At 33.6% G+C, this 17344-nt stretch overlaps 1 protein-coding gene and 1 long non-coding RNA gene across 8 annotated transcripts in view; one reads left to right on the forward strand and one right to left on the reverse strand.

Moving 5' to 3' along the window:
- The window catches only part of ARB2A (ARB2 cotranscriptional regulator A), a 530196-nt gene that overhangs the window by 182761 nt on the left and 330091 nt on the right, over positions 1 to 17344 (forward strand). For 5 of the 7 annotated variants that reach the window (XM_079146019.1, XM_079146020.1, XM_079146022.1 and 2 more), the window contains one exon: positions 2016 to 2207. The exons of the other annotated variants lie outside the window; for them this stretch is intronic. In XM_079146019.1, the coding sequence (XP_079002145.1) occupies positions 2016 to 2207 (192 nt within the window). The remainder of the gene's footprint in view (positions 1 to 2015; positions 2208 to 17344) is intronic. 7 annotated transcript variants of the gene reach the window in all.
- LOC306664899 lies at positions 8363 to 16804 on the reverse strand. The gene is made up of 2 exons (XR_013764847.1): positions 14854 to 16804; positions 8363 to 14569 (listed from the first exon to the last, which is right to left on the reverse strand). It is a non-coding gene; the product is annotated as an uncharacterized lncRNA (long non-coding RNA).

Raw genomic sequence — 17344 nt, forward strand, 5'->3', positions numbered from 1 at the left:
TTTTAAGCCATTTAACTGAGTGATTCTTCTGTTTTCTTATAATACTCACAGATAAAAGGGAATTTTTCTTCTCAAGTTTGTTTTTTTCCCCCTGTTCTCATCCACTTCTCTTCCTGTGTGGTTCCAGTCATATTTTCTGTCATCATCATAATTTGCTTACTGTGGCCACTGCATATAGGCTCAGTTAATGTGATTATTTCACTTCAAACCTCTTTCCTACTATTTTTATTTACTAATAATAAAGTTACAGTTATATCATTTTAATTCTTACATTGTATAGCTCTTTTAAATGTTTTAATATTGCATTTATAATCTTCAGTGTATGCTTTCTGAACCAGGCAAATATAATGATTTAAAGAGGCTGCATTAGTTGTCTTTTATCTAAAGGAAGTTAATGATGATGCTTGATAAGATTCCTTATTTCAAAACTTTGTTCATTCATTTGTTTACTAAGTAATTAGTATATTTATTAATTTATGAAGTATTAGTAATTAGTAAAATAGCATGCCAGGCTCTGTTCTGGACACTAAGTATGTAGCTGAATACGAAGTGGAGAACTTTGTGCTTTATTGAACTTCCATTCTAGTGGAGAGAGCAGATGGTAAATAAATATACAAACAGCTGGAGAAAGTATACAATTTGTTAGTTAGATTGTGGTATGTGTTCTACCCTACCACATATATAAAACAAGAATAGGGACTAGGGGATTATTCGGTAAGTGTTTGAAATTTTAAGTGGGTTGTCAGGGAAGGCTTCACTGAGAAGATGGTGGTTTTGCTTAAGCCCTGTGGCCATTCTGCTCTTCCTAAACTCATTGCCATTGTACTCTTTTAACATAAATAATCATCTAATTCTGAGATCATCTTATTGTTTTAGAAAAATTGGTTTTTCTATTCCTATGCATAGTGATTAGGAACATTTTTCCATATATTAAGTTTTTTTATTTCCTCTTTTCATAATTGTGTGAACATATACTGTTGACAAAATTAAGAGCATTACACTGTCTACATGGGACATGGTCTTGTCTACATGAGAGCATGTATGTTCCTAGCTATTGAGACTCTTCAGCTTCTGGCTCTAACCTGGCTGTACAAGGGCTTCCATTCCGAATTACTGGCCACTGATGGCATGGAGTGCCACTCAGTATGTCTTATGGCATTTGTAATGAAAGGTTGGAAAGTTATCCCTTCCCTAAAGTCTTTTTAAGACTTTGAAATTTAAATCATACATCATCTAAAGACCTAGACATTAAGCGTAATCAATATAGATAAAATGCTCACTCTTCATCCCATGTGTAACTGGTACAGAAAGATTATTAGAATATACAAAGAATGTTGCTTTGTGAAGTAATTGTTATATAATGCTGTGTTCAGTCTGAATGAAATTCTAAAATGCATTTACATGCAGTATGTGTTTGAATTTTCTAATAGCTTCCTGTTTAAAAGTTTGTAGTATTCCTGACTAGTAGATAGTTTTTCATTTGATATTATCTTTTGATTAGGGTTTTTCTTTTTCTGTTATAAGTGCAGTATACTTCTATTATAGGGTTTTCTGTTTACTGTTACAGATGCAATATACTTAAATTACACCTGTGTGACTTTGGGCAATTGATTTAAACTAAGTTATAATTTCATCATCTATTATTGAGCATTAGTACCATCTTATTATGATTATGATTGAATGAGAATTTTTGTAATTGCATTGTATGTGGGCCATAGGAAACACTCAAAAAAGTTGTTCTTATTTATGATGATAATATTACATATACACTAACAGTGTAGAGGGGCATATTTTCTATGTTCTTTTTCTTATGATTAAATTATCACATTTTGTTTATCCATCTAATATGTAATTGCTAATTTCTAATGAATATTTTTATTTAAAGGGTTTTTTGCTTCTAGAATTCTATAATAATCATTTAGTAATTTATAATAATCTTTAGTTGTTTTCTCATTTGTGTGTATGCCTGGTCAGAAAGCATTTCAATTTATTATTTAATTTTTTTTTAATTACAGGTAGATGCCACTGAAAGTGAACCAAAGAGTTTTATCTTTATGAGTGAGGATGCTTTGACAAATCCACAGAAACTGATGGTTTTAATTCATGGTAGTGGTGTTGTCAGGGCAGGTCAGTGGGCTAGAAGGCTTATTATAAATGAAGATCTGGACAGTGGCACACAGATACCTTTTATTAAGAGAGCTGTGGATGTAAGTGCAATTTCCTTTTATTTTTGACATTTTAAAGTTCTATTTTATTATGTGTTGTAAATTATTTTGTCATGTCCCTTCAAAAAGTATACACTAAGCATAATATTATTCTCAAATTGTTATTTTTTTTTTTTACTTGTATGATGATTATTCTGTGTTATTTTGTAGTTTGAAGGAAAAGAGTGGTGTTGAACACACATAGATTTAAGTGTCTTGGAAATGAATATTATTCTAAATTTTAAAATTATATGGAATGTCAGTTAAACTATCAAATATTCACCTATATTGAAAATACTCCTGCAAAAAAAATGTCAAAATTCCTTTTATAAACTTTCGCCTACCTAATTTAGTGAAGTGAAAAACTAAAGGAGATCTGCAATTTAGACTGATTTCTTTTTCTTTAAAGGAAAAGTTGAAATAACTCAGTGTTTTTTGTCCTTCTTTTAACCTAAGTCTTTGGAGACCATAATAAAATGCTTTAAGCAGAAAATGAATATATAAAATGGTAAGCTATAATATTATTAAATATCTTATTTTTACTCAAATTCAAACTTCTAAAATTTGATATGTTAAAATTGTTTTCAGGATTTTCTTTCCTGTGTTATAGTGAAGTTTTTTTTGACCCAGAATTTTTCAGCTACTCGTTTTACTTTTTACTTTAAGTTCTGCAGTGAACAGCCAAATTTTGCAAAATAGGTTTCTTTCACAATGTGAATGAAAATCTTCCTTAGAAAAACCAAATAAAGTGGCATCTTGTGTACAAATTTTAATATAAAATGGCAAAACTATATGGGATAGTATGTATGTTCATATATGCTTTGTTTATATAGTTTTGTAATTAAAATCAAAAAGGCCCCTTGGATACATGAACAATTACAAAAATCAAATGTTCTTTGTTGATTGTGAAACGATAGTATCAAGTCTCAGTCCAACTTCTAAAGACTATTTTTCTTAGTAGTTGTTGGGCCTCTTAAAATGCTGCAAGTTGAAATTTCTTAGGTTAATTTTTTTTCCTGCTTTTCATGAATATACAAAGAAAACAAAGATGTTACTTTTGATTTGGTTGCTAATTTCAGTAGGATAGAATTGAAGTAACTATATATTCAATTAATAAATCGAAATTTAGATTGAAGTAACTCACATAAAATGTTATATTTTTAGCTGTTTCATATTTAGGGTTATGAATAATGAAATTAACCTTCTCTGACACATTAATTTGTGGTTTGAACAGATTTTGTTTATGTATTTTAGGAAGAATATTATACACAAAATGTGTGCACAATTAATTAAATGTTTAAAAATAAAACTTAGTGAAGAAAATCAGATGCCTTCAACCAGTGAGTTCTTGGTGAAATTTTTATGTAATCACATTATCCCTGATATAGTTCACCTCACCTTTGCCCATTCTAGAATATCTTATTGTTTTATAAGGTTTTTGAAGTAAACAAGTATATGGTTAGCCATGTCTATTATCTTTCTTTGAAAGACCTGATATCCCCAACAGGACAGTGGAAGTTTGTCAATAACATTAGAATACTAAGTCATTTTGTTCTTAGAAGTAAGAATGGAGTTTTTAGGATAAAATATTTTCCTGCTTTTTTCAATCATGGCAACTCATGATTTCTTGTAAAGAAGCATCTAATTTCTAAATATTATGGTGTGCTTTTAAATTTTTCTTTATTTTTGTTATTTAAAAAAATATATGAATTTGATTGTGATAACTTCCTTCATGGTAAAAATGTAAAAATACATATTTTAAATCCTTACAAAGTGATCTTTATTACTTTTTAAATTTACCTTGTTATTGTGTTTTCTTCAATAGTTCTTAAGGACTTTTCTGAGTAAAGGAAGTAGCAATCTGGAAAGGATGACATTTAGGGGAGGAAGGCAGGAAAAGACCTAAAGGGAGAAAGATGCTGTCCCATTCTTCCTTTTTAATCAGATTAGTTCTACTTTTGTTTTAAAATTTTTTGGACTTTTTATAAATTGTATTTAAAGTATCCAGAGCTTTGAAAAGTTTCAGAAACGCTACTCTTTTTTTTTCATGGTCTGTCAATTTTTATATTACAAGAGAAGTAAATTCTGATATTTTTCAAGTCAATGTCATTTCAATTCAGTGTTGTTAATAATATTTCTGTATATTCTCTGCAGATTTTTGATATAAGATTGAAAATTTGAAAACTATATTTATGTCATTGTAAGGTTAAAACTTTGTTCCAATAGTAGAATTATGTCTTTAAGTAAACTGTTTTGTGAAAAGTAATATGTTTAAATTTATGGAATCATTGTAGTTGAAGTAGGAGTAAGGATTGGAACCTGAAATTTCTTCTTTGAACATTCAGGAGTCCATAGATCATATTTGGAAAAACCACATATATTCCAATTCTTGCATTTTTAGATGCTTAAGCAAAATATGCCAGATTCACAAAGTTATGGGGCATTTTCTTCCCCATATGTGGAAGCTATGGAAAATAAAAGGAAAAATAGATATCATGAAAATTGAAGGGAGATCAGTATGGTAAGAAGGGGATGAGAAGGAGGGAGGAAGGAAGGTACTGGGGAGTTAAATCAATCAAAATATGTTAAGTGTATGTACAGATATACTCCAGTGAAACCCACTAATTTGTATAAATATTATGCTCCAAAATAACCATTTTTTAATGAATGATGTATGTCAGATAAATCCCCCATGCTTCTGAAGTTGCTATAACTATTATTTTATGTTTATAATAGTTGCATTGTTTTTTCTTTAATCATTCCTTATATGCATCTTTATAGGCATTTCCATTTATATTTATAAAAGGGGCAAGGAAAGTAGGTGACACTTAAATTAAGACATTTAAATACTTATTGCAGGGCCAGGACAAGGGTACAAAATTTAAGGAAGCAGCACACTGACTTCATCTTAGGAGCTTTGACTTAGTGAAATGCACTGTCAAAAAGTGTTATGGAGAGCAATTTGAGAGCCACTACTCTAGAGTTAAATTTAACAATATGTGGTGGACTTGTTAATACACAAATAACCTGCAACCTTTAATTTTTTAATCAAAAGTTTTGGTTGGGACTCAATCTACATTTCTGATAATATGCAGGCAGTACTTATTCTATTAATCCAGACCCCTGATTAAAATCACTGGTGTAGATTTTGGATTATTTAAGAGTTTAATTATATATATAATTTTCCCTTGGTATCATTCCAGAATTGGTTCCAGTACCTCCCTCCTCCTCATGATACCAAAATCCATCTTATGCTCAAGTCCCTTATATAAAATACCATAGTATTTGTTTATAACCAGAACATATCCTCCCACATATTTAAAATCTTCTCTAAATTCCTTATCTAATACAATGTAAATAGTTGCTTACTGGGTTGTTTAGAAAGTAACAACAAGGACAAATTCTGTACAGGTGCAATTTTTTTGATTATTTTTTATCTGTGGACCAATTGTACTATTTATTCTCTAGGTAGAACTTGATGGCAGTTATATTTATTAAAACAAGAATTGAGACATAATAAGAAAGTGTTTTCTAATAGAATTAATAAAAAGTAAAAGTTTAGACTGTGAAGGATACTTTCAAAATACTTTCTATAAATACTGTCTATAAATGATTCATACTCAATGTGATTTTAAATTATTATTATTTTTTAGATGGGTCTCACTATATTGGCTAGGCTGTCCTTGAATTTGCAGTTTTCCTTCTTCAGTCTCCCACAATTCTGGGAGTATGGCTACTGCACATGACTAAAATTAATAATTTTTCAAATTTCATGAAAAGTCTGATTACTTGCGACAATATTTTTTCTAATTTCTCATAGTAGAATCACTGAGAACCTAGTTTTATAATTATTTATTTTGACTATAAGGTTCATGCTTTGTGTGAGTTTTAAAAATGAATTTTTATCAATGTAATTTATACATTTTCATTTCTGTAACATGTTGGATTGAGCTGATTAATATGAATCGCCCATCTCCAGCACTAAACACAGATAAAAATAATGGATAAAACATAGCAAAAAAATTATTAAATGCCTGAACGTATATATTCAAAAGATAAAAAAGGACTCCTTGAATGCCTGAGCATTTGAGAGTGCTTAAAGCCACTGTATTAAGTTTCTGGAGGGTGTGCAACTCTAGGGGATAGCTGAAAGGCTATAAGCCTAAAGCCACAGGTGGTCTGTGTCTCGGGCTTTGGGCCTTAGACACAGAAGTTGAAACTAAGACCTTTGAATATAGATAGGATTCTGAAAATTGCCATCCTTTTAAATAAAAGGGAAACTACAGGGGAAAAATTTTAGCTCATTGGCCCACAGGTGAATAGAGGGTTCCTTTCCACAGATGCCAGGTAGAAGAAACACAAGCTTTCTTGGGAAATAGTATCCCCAGACCCTAAACTACATTTGCATTTAGAGTTGTAGTTTGAATTTAAACACTGAATTTAGTGTGAAAATCTCAAACAGTGTAAATTAATGTAAAAATGTTCTGAACTAATGAAACTCCTAGAATATCGATAGAAGTAAACATACTGCCATATAGTGATACTTTGTAACAGAATAAATCCCTACCAAAGATGATTTCATAACCAGGAACTATAAAGTATATGAGGAAATGATATATCACAAAGAAAAGTCAAGTTATGGAATTATTGGAAATTCTTGAAAAGAGAATTAGTAAATGGAATGTTAGCATTAACTTGAAAATGGAAAAGGGATCAATAGTGCGGAGGAGCAGGACCAGGGAGAGGGAGGAAGAAAGGGAAAACAGAAGTACTGGAGAATGAAATAGACCAAATTGTGCTATGTGCATGTACAAATATGTCACCCAAATTCCATTTTTATATAATAATGCACCAATAAAAGTTAGAAAATGTCTTTTCATATATGGAATGTACATTTGATACTTTTAAGTGCTTTTAAATAAAACATTTTTGCTGAACATGTTGAATATTCCCTATATAAGGATGAATTTGCTTCTGGAAAATATATCCAGAAGATCTCTACCAGTGATGAAGGTAGATACTGTTCATGAGTAAGGATAATTTTCCTTCATGATTCAAATTTGTTCAGAAGTCAGGTAGAGAGAAGGACTTTAATTTATTGGTGTAGTGACATCTAGGGTAACTTTTTGTAAAAGAAAACCAATAATTCTATTTTGTAATATTCCATATAGTTTAATTAATTCCATATGGTATAGTTATTCTTATGTTGAAAAGTTCAGAAGCCAACTGGACACTGGGCACTGTGGCATACATGTAATACCGACCAGGAGACTGAGCTGGAGGACAATAGGTTTGATTCCAGCCTGGGGAACTTAATGAGACTGTCTCAAAATAAAAAAAAAAATAAAAAGGACTGGGGATGTAAGTCAGTGGTAAAGCACCTGGTATCCCCTACAAAAAACATCATAAAAGTCTAAATATTCATGATTGTAAATATTAAGTAATTACACACTATGTTCTTAGTTAAATATTTTGTAGAGCTAGGAAATTATGATTTTTATTAAAAAAGTTGAATAGAATCATATTCTTTCTTTTTGGCATACATATATAATTTAATGTATTATAATTAAATAAATAATTATATGTCCAGTATCTTATGTGAAATAAAATCTTCTCAGTACCTGAAAAAAACACATTGCCTCTTTTCCACTTTATAATTTAATTTCTAACCAAGTATTCTTAAATAAAACATTATAATATTGTCAAGAAAAAAGAAACAAAGCTAGAGTTAAGTAATACAGTATGCAGAATATAACTAGCACAATGAGTAAAAACTATGATAGATTAAAAAGTCATAGAGAATAGAGTAAGATGTAATATTCTTCTAATAGATGTTCCCAAAAAGCAATGGAAAAACATGGGAGACAAAGCATATGCAGTATTAATGGTTGAATGTTTTTGAGAGTAAGGACATGAATCATATTGTTAGAAAAGGTATGGCATGTTTCCCAGAATTTAATATGCATACTAACTTGACCCTAGTTTCCATTTGTAGGAATTTATACTAGAGCAATGCACACATATGGACATGGATGCTCATAACAGCAGTTTGTATAATCACCTAAATGTTCACCAGTAGGGGACTTTTCAGTTATATGGTAGTATATTCACATTATGGAAGATTATGTTATTAAACAGTTGAGTTTTATATGTGTGTGTGTGTGTGTGTGTGTGTTCATCCACATAGAATGATGTTTGAGAATTGTCACATAAAAACATAGGATCACTTGCTTAAAAAAGTATCTCACACATACATTTATATGGGTATGCATTTTTACTCCTGGAAATTCATTTAACTTTCATTTACTATTTTTTAATTCATTTTTACTTTACTTTTTCCTCTGAACAACTTCCTTTATATTTTAAAAATATTGTTATAATTCAAAATTTTAAAAAAGTTAATGAAGTATGCTATTTTAGTAGTATAGCAATTGAATTAATCACTTCTGAAAGAATTTTAAGATTTAGTAAATGTCTGAATATAGAATATATCTCCTTTAACTGATTATTTTCCCCCCTCTAGAGTAGTTGAATTTAAACCACTGAAATGTATACTTATCAAAATTTTTTGGGGTAAAGTCTCCCCTCCCCCATTTGAAATACAGGACTACTAAACTACAGGTTGAAACCAAGATCACTAATTTCAGGTTTTAAAAGAAAACTTTGAGGGAAAATATAAAGTAATTAAATAAAATGTAAATTTTTATATTATAGACTTCAAAAAAGATTGTCAAAGTAAAACATTCCAAGGTGGTTAAAAGCTTAGCACTTTACCTAACTGACAGGGTATAGGAGGCCACACCAGCCCCTATGCCAGAAAAAGAAAGCAAAGAGATGACAGCTGTAGTGTTTGGGAGAGGTTGTTAAGAACAGCTTATTCCTTTAGATTTCAGCTCTTGACAGAAGACAGGTCTGCTTGTTGCATTATGGCAGATATATCATTATCTTCTGGCCCTGTCATGATTGAATTGGGAGAAAAAAAGCTATGTTCAGTTTTGGGTGAAAATCCAATTACGTTCTGAAATTTTGGTCACTTTTTTTGAGATAGAATAAACTATTCTGTGCTAGCTTTTTAAACAAAATCTAGATTGTCCCTGTTACTAAACTAATAAACACATTAAGCAGAAACAATTCCAGAACTTAAGTTCTTTCTGTAGTCAAGTGAAGAGTTAGCTATAATCTTACAGTATACTTCAATATCTTAACATCATCCTAAGAAAAATAATACCAGGTCTTTTATACCTAATTTCTGTTTCTTTTCCTATGTCTATACAAGACATAGTCCTTTTCACTAAAAGCAAGAGAACAAATAATGCATATCAAAATGATTATGCAGTGTTTTACATGAAAAATAATGGTTATAATTTGGTCATAGTTTGGCTTATTTCTTAATTACATGCATTTTGAATTCTCTGATTTTTTTGTTGTAGTTGTTGTTGTTGTTGGCCAGGAAGTGACTGTGGAGACTTGTAAAGAGAAGGAAAGGGTGTAGGTTTTTGAATGTATGTCAAAAGCCTTGGGGTTTGTGTATCATCAGAATTTCAATGAAGATTGAGATGAGTTTAAATATATAGAAGGTGAACATTAAAAAAAATCTTGTTTTAATTTCTGTCATGTTGTTCTTTTTTGAGTCATAGTGATGTCTTTTTCAAATATGCTTTTCTCTTGAGCTTTACACTACTGTGTCCATGATCTGAATTCTTTTTCTTTTGTTTTAACTGCTGATAGCTATTTTGTGATCCTTTCTTAAATCAGCTGAAGTAGCCTGAATTTCTAAGCCAGAACTGATTTGGGAATGAAAGAGGGTTTAAGATTGTGAGGGTGAGCTTCTCTGGTTAGAAGGTAATACCTCCTGCAGTTATAAATGGTACTCTGGATACTTTCAAAGATTGTGTGCTTGCTCTGTGGTCAACCTTTTTTTTTTCCTTTGTGTTACTGAGGATTGAACCCTAATCCTCAACCATGCCAGGCAAGCACTCTACCACTAAGCCACATCCCTAGCTCTGGGATTAAACTTTTAATGTAAGTTCCCTAGAGAAAAATATCATCAATAAATGGAATGATTAGGTGGATAATTTTTTAATACCTTGGTTTAAGAAAGGGTTAAAGATAGGTCAGGTTTACATTTCTCGTGGTAATTTTGGTTTCTTTGATTTTTTTTTTAGCCTACATACTTTTATCTTGGAAGATGATTTTAAAAATTTCTAAAATTTAGCAGTTTTTCCTCTGAACTACTTTAATAAAGAGAAGAACTAAAATGGAAAGAAATTTTTTTTTTTTTTGGCAAGTGCTGGGGATTGAACCGAAGGCCAGCACTCTACCAACTGAGCTATATCCCCAGCCTGAATGTTCACTTTAACAGTAGGACATAGTCTAAATATTGCTTGAAGTAATTGAGACAATATATTTCAAGAAGTAGGTAATTTGTTTATGAAATTGTGCTTCACACGTTCCTTAAATCAACACAGCTTTAGACCAAATTTTTTATTATTTACATGATCAGTAAAATATGAGAAAGAAACATCATATTTTGCTGGTCATGTACCAAGCATATGAATTTAAGAGGAAATAATTGTTAGCTTCCACGGGAGTTGTTCAGCAGCATTTTAAAATTTTTCAAATTTTTATTTGTTATACTTGACAGCAGAATGCATTTTGATTTGTTGTACACAAATGGAACACAACTTTTCATTTCTCTGGTTGTAAATGATGTAGAGTCGTAGCATTCATGTAGTCATACATGTACCGAGGGTAATGATGTCTGTCTCATTCCACCATCTTTCCCACTGCCACACCTCCTCCCCTCCTCTCACTCCCCTGTGTCCAATCCATAGTTCCTCTATTCTTCCCTTCTCCCCCATCCCCATTATGGATCAATATCTACATATCAGAGAAAACATTTGACCTTTGGTTTTTTTGGAATTGGCTTACTTCACTTAGCATGCTATTCTCCAGCTCCATCTAGTTACCCTACAAATGCCATCATTTTATTGTTCTTTAAGACTGAGTAATATTCTGTTGTATATATGTACCCCATTTTCTTTATCCATTTATCTGTTGACAGGCACCTAGGTTGTTTCCATAGTTTAGCTATTTTGTGAATTGAGCTGCTATAAACATTGATGTGGCTGCATCACTGCATTATGCTGATTTTAAGTCCTTTGGTTATAGACTGAGGAGTGGGATAGCTGGATCAAATAAATGATGGTTCCATTCCAAGTTTTCTAAGGAATCTCCATACCACTTTCCAGAGTATTTGCACCAACTTGCCTTCCCACCAGCAATGTATGAGCGTACCTTTTTCCCCACATCCTGGCCTAGATTTATTGTTGCTTATGTTCTTGATAATTGCCATTCTGACTGGAGTGAGGTGAAATCTCACAGTAGTTTTGATTTGCATTTCGCTAATTTGCTAGAGATGTTGAACATTTTTTTCATATATTTATTGACTGATTGTGTATTTATTCTGTGCAGTATCTGTTCAGTTCCTTAACCCATTTATTGATTGGGTTATGTTGTTTTTTGAGTTCTTTATATATCCTAGAGATTAATGCTTTATCTGAGGTACATGTGGTAAAGATTTTCTCCCAATCTGTAGGCTCTTTCATCACATTGTTGATTGTTTCTTTTGCTGAGAAGTTTTTAGTTTGAATCCATCCCTTTTATTAATTCTTGATTTAACTTCTTGCACTTTAGGGGTCTTGTTAATGAAGTGAGATCCTAGGCCACATGGTGAAGATTTGGGTCTACTAGTAGTTGCAGAGTCTCTGTTCTAGTACATAAATCTTTGATCCACAGTGGGTTAAGTTTTGTGCAGAGTGAGAGATAAGGGTTTAATTTCATATTGTTCCATGTGGCTTTCCATTTTTCCCAGCACCATTTGTTTAATAAGCTATCTTTCTCCAGTGAATGTTTTTGGCACCTTTGTCTAATATTATATAGCTGTATTTATGTGGGTTTGTCTCTGTGTCTTCTATTCTGTACAAATCTGTTTTGGTGTTATTTCATTACCATGTTGTTTTTATTACTGTCACATTTGAGATCTGTTATTGTGATGCCTACCACTTAACTTTTCTTGCTAAGGATTGCTTTGGTTATTCTGTGTCTCTTACTTTTCCAAGTGAATTTCATGATTGCTTTTTCTATTTCTTTTTAGTTTTTCACTTGACTTGGTTTCTCCTTTGATTTGCTTTTCCTTTGCTGTCTTTCATTGTTGTTCTTCATTTCCTCCTCATGTAATATTTTTCTGAGAGTGTTCTGTAGTGCAGGCTTTCTAGTTGTAAAATTCTTTTACTTTTTGTTTATCATGGAAGGTTTTTATTTCTTCATCAAATCTGAAACTTAATTTTGCTGGATATGATTCTTGTTTAGTAAGAATCTTCTCTTTCAGAACTTGGTATATGTTGTTCCAGGACCTCCTAGCTCTGAGGGTCTGGGTTGTTAAATCTGCTGAGATCCAGTTTTGTTTCCCCCTATATATAATCTGATACTTTTCTCTTGTGGCCTTTAAAATTCTACCCTTATTCTTTATGGTACGCATTTTCATTATAATGTGCCTTGTTGTGGTTCTGTTGTAATTTTGTACATTTGGTGTTCTGTAAGCCTCTTATATTTGATTTTCCATTTCACTCTTCAGGTTTGGGAAATTTTCTGATTTTTTTGTTGAAAAGCTTGTGCAATCCTTTGTTTGTGTCTTCCTCTATCCCAATAATTTTTAAATATGGTCCTTTCCTGTTACTCCATAATCCTTGGAGGTTCTCTTCATGGTTTCTTACCATCTTCACTGTTTGGTCAACTTTATTTTCAAGATTATATGTTTTGTCTTCATTGCCCAAGGTTCTGTCTTCCAAGTGATCTATTCTGTGGGTGATACTTTCTGTTGAGTTTTTAATTTGTTTTATTATTTCCTTCATTTCAAGAATTTCTGTTTTTTTTTCCCCCAGAATCTCTCTCTCTTTATTGAAGTAATCTTTTGCTTCCTGCATTTGCTGTCTTATCTCCTTATTGAAGTTGTCTTTTGTTGCCTGCATTTACTCTGTTATATCATCCTTTAATTCACAGATTATTTTAACTATGTACAGTCTGAACTCCTTCTCTGACATTTCTTCTACTGTGCTGTCAACGTATTCTGTTATTGTAGCATCTTGGTTTGTTTGGGGTGCTTTCTTCCCTTGTTATTTTATGTTGTTTGTATGTCTTCTCCTCTAGCAGTGTGGATCCTATAGTGTCCCTGCAGGTTTCCAGTACCTTGTCTTTGAGGGGGAGACCTATGTTAACAGCACTCAATTCAAATGATATGCAGCCTTAAACCTAATAGCTCCTATTAAGATGTTCACATTTTTTTCACAATAAACAGAAATGATGTGTTTGATTATTATCTACAATATAAATAGTTAGGTTTGCAATACAGTCTGCAGTTTCTAATGATGGACAAAGAGAGAACTGGGGTCAGGGGAGTAGTTATAGGATGTGATGTTTATGAGGTAGGAGGTGAGAATATAGAAGTATTAGATCATAGGAAGAGTAAAAGAAGAATCCAAAGAAGTTGGCTATTAGCAAGAGAAAAGAAAAAAAAAAAAAAGGACTCTGGGGAAACAGGTAAGTGAGAGGAAAATAGAGAGGGAGAGAGGAAAAAAAAAAGAAAAAGAATATAAAAATAAATGAGCATACAACAAAACTGTAATATATTATTCCAGCATTCCAGCATTCCAGTCCTCAGTATCCTGATGCATGAAAAGTACTTATAACCCATTAGAACAATATTTAAAAGTTTTTAAAAATAAAAAAGAAAAAGAAAAAAGTTGGCGACATGAGAACAGGAAAGGAAAAGAGAAATCTTGAAGGAAAATTGAACAATTGTTTCTGTTGAAGTTCAAGATCTTCTCTCTTTTCCTTCTTATCTGATAGGTGGGGTTTTCTGGAGTTTGCTAGTAACTTCACTCTCAGGATGGTGAAGGTTACTTGGGTGAGAGGGTTACTTGGAGGTGGGACTCCTGGAGGCAGGGTATAGCAATCGTCAGTCCTGCTAGAAGACTGCACCCCAGGAAGCTTCTTTGGGGTCAACTCATATGATGCTGGAGCCTGTCCTTAACCCACTTTTGGACCCCACAATTCCTGGTCTCCAATTTAGTCTCTAAATTGTATTTCTCCTGCCCCCAACCTTTTGACTTCCCAATCAGGAACTACTCACTTTGGAGGTTCTGGCTGAGCACTGGGATCTGTGCCTATCATGGAAAGCTCCTTTGTATTGGGTTGATCAGGGCCAGGCATTGATAACTGTGGGCCAGCCTCGTAGCTACAGACACTGGGCCAGGTTTCTGACTGGGGCAGGGTTGGGAGACTGGGGATTGAGGATCCTGAGGGCTCTGTTGATTGCCAAACTTGTGGGACCAGGTGATTGGTAGATGTCAGATTGGGGAGAGAGTCAGGGACCAGGCTGGTGTCCGGTCCTGGCAAGTGCCACCTGAGTTGGCCCTAGGATCCTGGTGGGTTCCAGGCTGGTTGGCTGAGCAAACCAGTGTCAGGATGCCCTCACACCCTCTTTCTATCTTCCAACCCCGTGCAGTGCTCTCTCCTGCTTTTACAATAAGATGGTTACTATTAATACACTTAGCAGGGATACCTCATTTCTAACCAAGTCTCCAGGGACCTTAGTGATGGTGTTGCAGGTCCTGGCTGTTGTCTCTAGAAGGAAGTAGCCATGTCCCTAGTTGGTGGCGGTGGCAGTGTCAGACCTGTAAGTACCTTGATGTTGGGCTTCTAGGCCCCAGCCAGTGACCCAAGATGGAAGCTGCCCCAACTAAAGATGGCAGTGATGGCAACGAGTTAACCCAAGATGGTGGCAGAGGTGTCCAAAGATGAGGTGACTGCTTCCAGAGATGGGGCTGTAGGGCAGGTCATGCAGTGGCATTGGGTGGCCTCTTTGGAAATGCAGTGCTGTGGTGGGTGGTGCTGTGGCAGGAAGTTGCCCACAGGTCCTGTCCTTGAGGCTACCATGTGGATGGGGCTATGGCAGCGACTGGATTATCCCAAGATGGAAGTGTCTGGGGAAGACATGCATAGCTATATGTGGAGCTGTGGTGCAGTTGTTTGCTCTGCGCAGTGGGTGGGCAGTTGTTCGGTAGCATTTTATGCTTCTGATATTATTTGCTTCTCATAATCTGGTACTACCTGATTTTATTCACCTTTTAACATGACAAAGCATTTTTAAAATAATTCCAATATTAATGTCATATTTCAGTGTGTATTAGAGATTCTAACTAATGCTTATTCATAATTAATAGATTTAATATGAAAAAGACATCTGTTAATTACTTAGTTCTTATTTGCAGTATAGCTTCCTTAAATTGTTACTGCAACAGTAATTCTGGATTGTAACAATATGTGTTTTGACTGTATCAAGAATATATAGGCTTTTTACAAAAAATTTTACAGACTGCATTTTGATTCATTGTACACAAATGGGGTACAACTTTTCATATCTATGGTTGTACACAATGTAGATTCATACCATTTGTGTAATCATACATGTATATTATGTAGACTTTTTTAAAATTCTTTTTTTAAAAACTGGTATATAAAATCATATATACTTATGATATATAACTGTTTTGAATTACATGTACATTGTAGAATGGCTAAGTTGAGCTAATGAACATATATTTCACTACGGATACTTATTTTTGTGGTAGGAACACTCAAATCTACTCTTGTTAGCAATTTTCATTGATACAGTAAATTGTTACTAACTATAGTCACCATGTTGTACAATAAATTTAATTTCTTTCTCCTAAAAAAATTCTTTCTTTGTGTGTGGAGTAGAGGAAAGTGTGCTAGGGGATGAAGTAGTGGGGAGGGGGAAATGCTGGGGACTGAATTAGAGCAAATTACGTGCTATGCTTTTGTGATTAGGTCAAAATGTATCCCAATGTTATATATAACTGAAAAGAACCATTAAAAAATATACTATAGAAATAATATATGGGCTTTTGTCTTCTTGGACAGAAAACAAATCACTACTTAAAATTTGTAGCAACTTGTTGTTGTAATTAGCTTTTTCATAGTTAGAATCTAGAATTTTATTTTATTTATTTATTTTTGGTACTGGGGATTGAACCCTGAGGCACTCAACCACTGATCCACATTCCCAGCCCTTTTTATATTTTATTTGGAAACAGGGTCTCGGTAAGTTGTTTAGGGTCTCACCAAGTTGCTGAGACTGGCTTTGAACTCATGGTCATTCTGTCTTAACCTCCCCAGTGACTGGAATTACAGGTGTGCTTCTATATTTTAAGATAAAGTCTTACAGTTTATTCCAAATGTTAATATCAGTAACCCCATACTGCCATGTGTGCATTAGATGTGGTTTTAATTAGCTTTTGCATTGCTGTGAACAAACTATGCAACAAGAACAACTTAGAAGATGAAATGTTTATTTGGAGTTCAAGAATTCAGCAGTCTTAATCCATAGACAGTTAACTCTATTACTCTTGGAACAAGGTGAGGTAGCACATCATAGGAGAAGGGTTCAGATAAAAAAAAACTGCTTGGTTCATGGTGTAGTTCAGGAAAGAGAGAGAGATAAAGAGAAACACACACACACACACACACACACACACACACACACACACACACACACACACACACACACACACCCCCCCACTGCAGGGAAGATGTAGCCTTCTTCCAGGAAATACCCCTAATGACCCACCTCCTCTAGCCATACCTCATCTGCCTATAGTTACCACCCAGTCATTCCACTCAAAGACACACAGATGGATTAGGTTGTAGCTTCTACAGTCTAATCATTTCACCTCCAAACATTTGTGCATTAATATAGGATATCTTGCCAGGTGTGGTGGCACATTCCTGTAATCCCAGCAGCTAGGGAGGCTGAGGCAGGAGGATCAGGAGTTCAAAGCAAGCCTCAGCAAAAGCAAGGTGCTAGTCAAAGCAAACTCTTTTGACTATGAGCACCTGTAAGATGAAAATAGGTTATATCTAGTCAATGTACAGTGGCAGAGAGTAAACCTTTCCATTCCAAATAGGAGGACTAGGGCATAAGAAAACAGGATGGATCCAAAGCAAGACCCAAATTCAGTTGGGCACCAGGTCCCTCATACCATCTGTAACTGCTTGTA

This window comes from Sciurus vulgaris, assembly GCF_902686455.1.
Source record: "Sciurus vulgaris genome assembly, chromosome: 6".
NCBI classification, from domain to species: domain Eukaryota; kingdom Metazoa; phylum Chordata; class Mammalia; order Rodentia; family Sciuridae; genus Sciurus; species Sciurus vulgaris.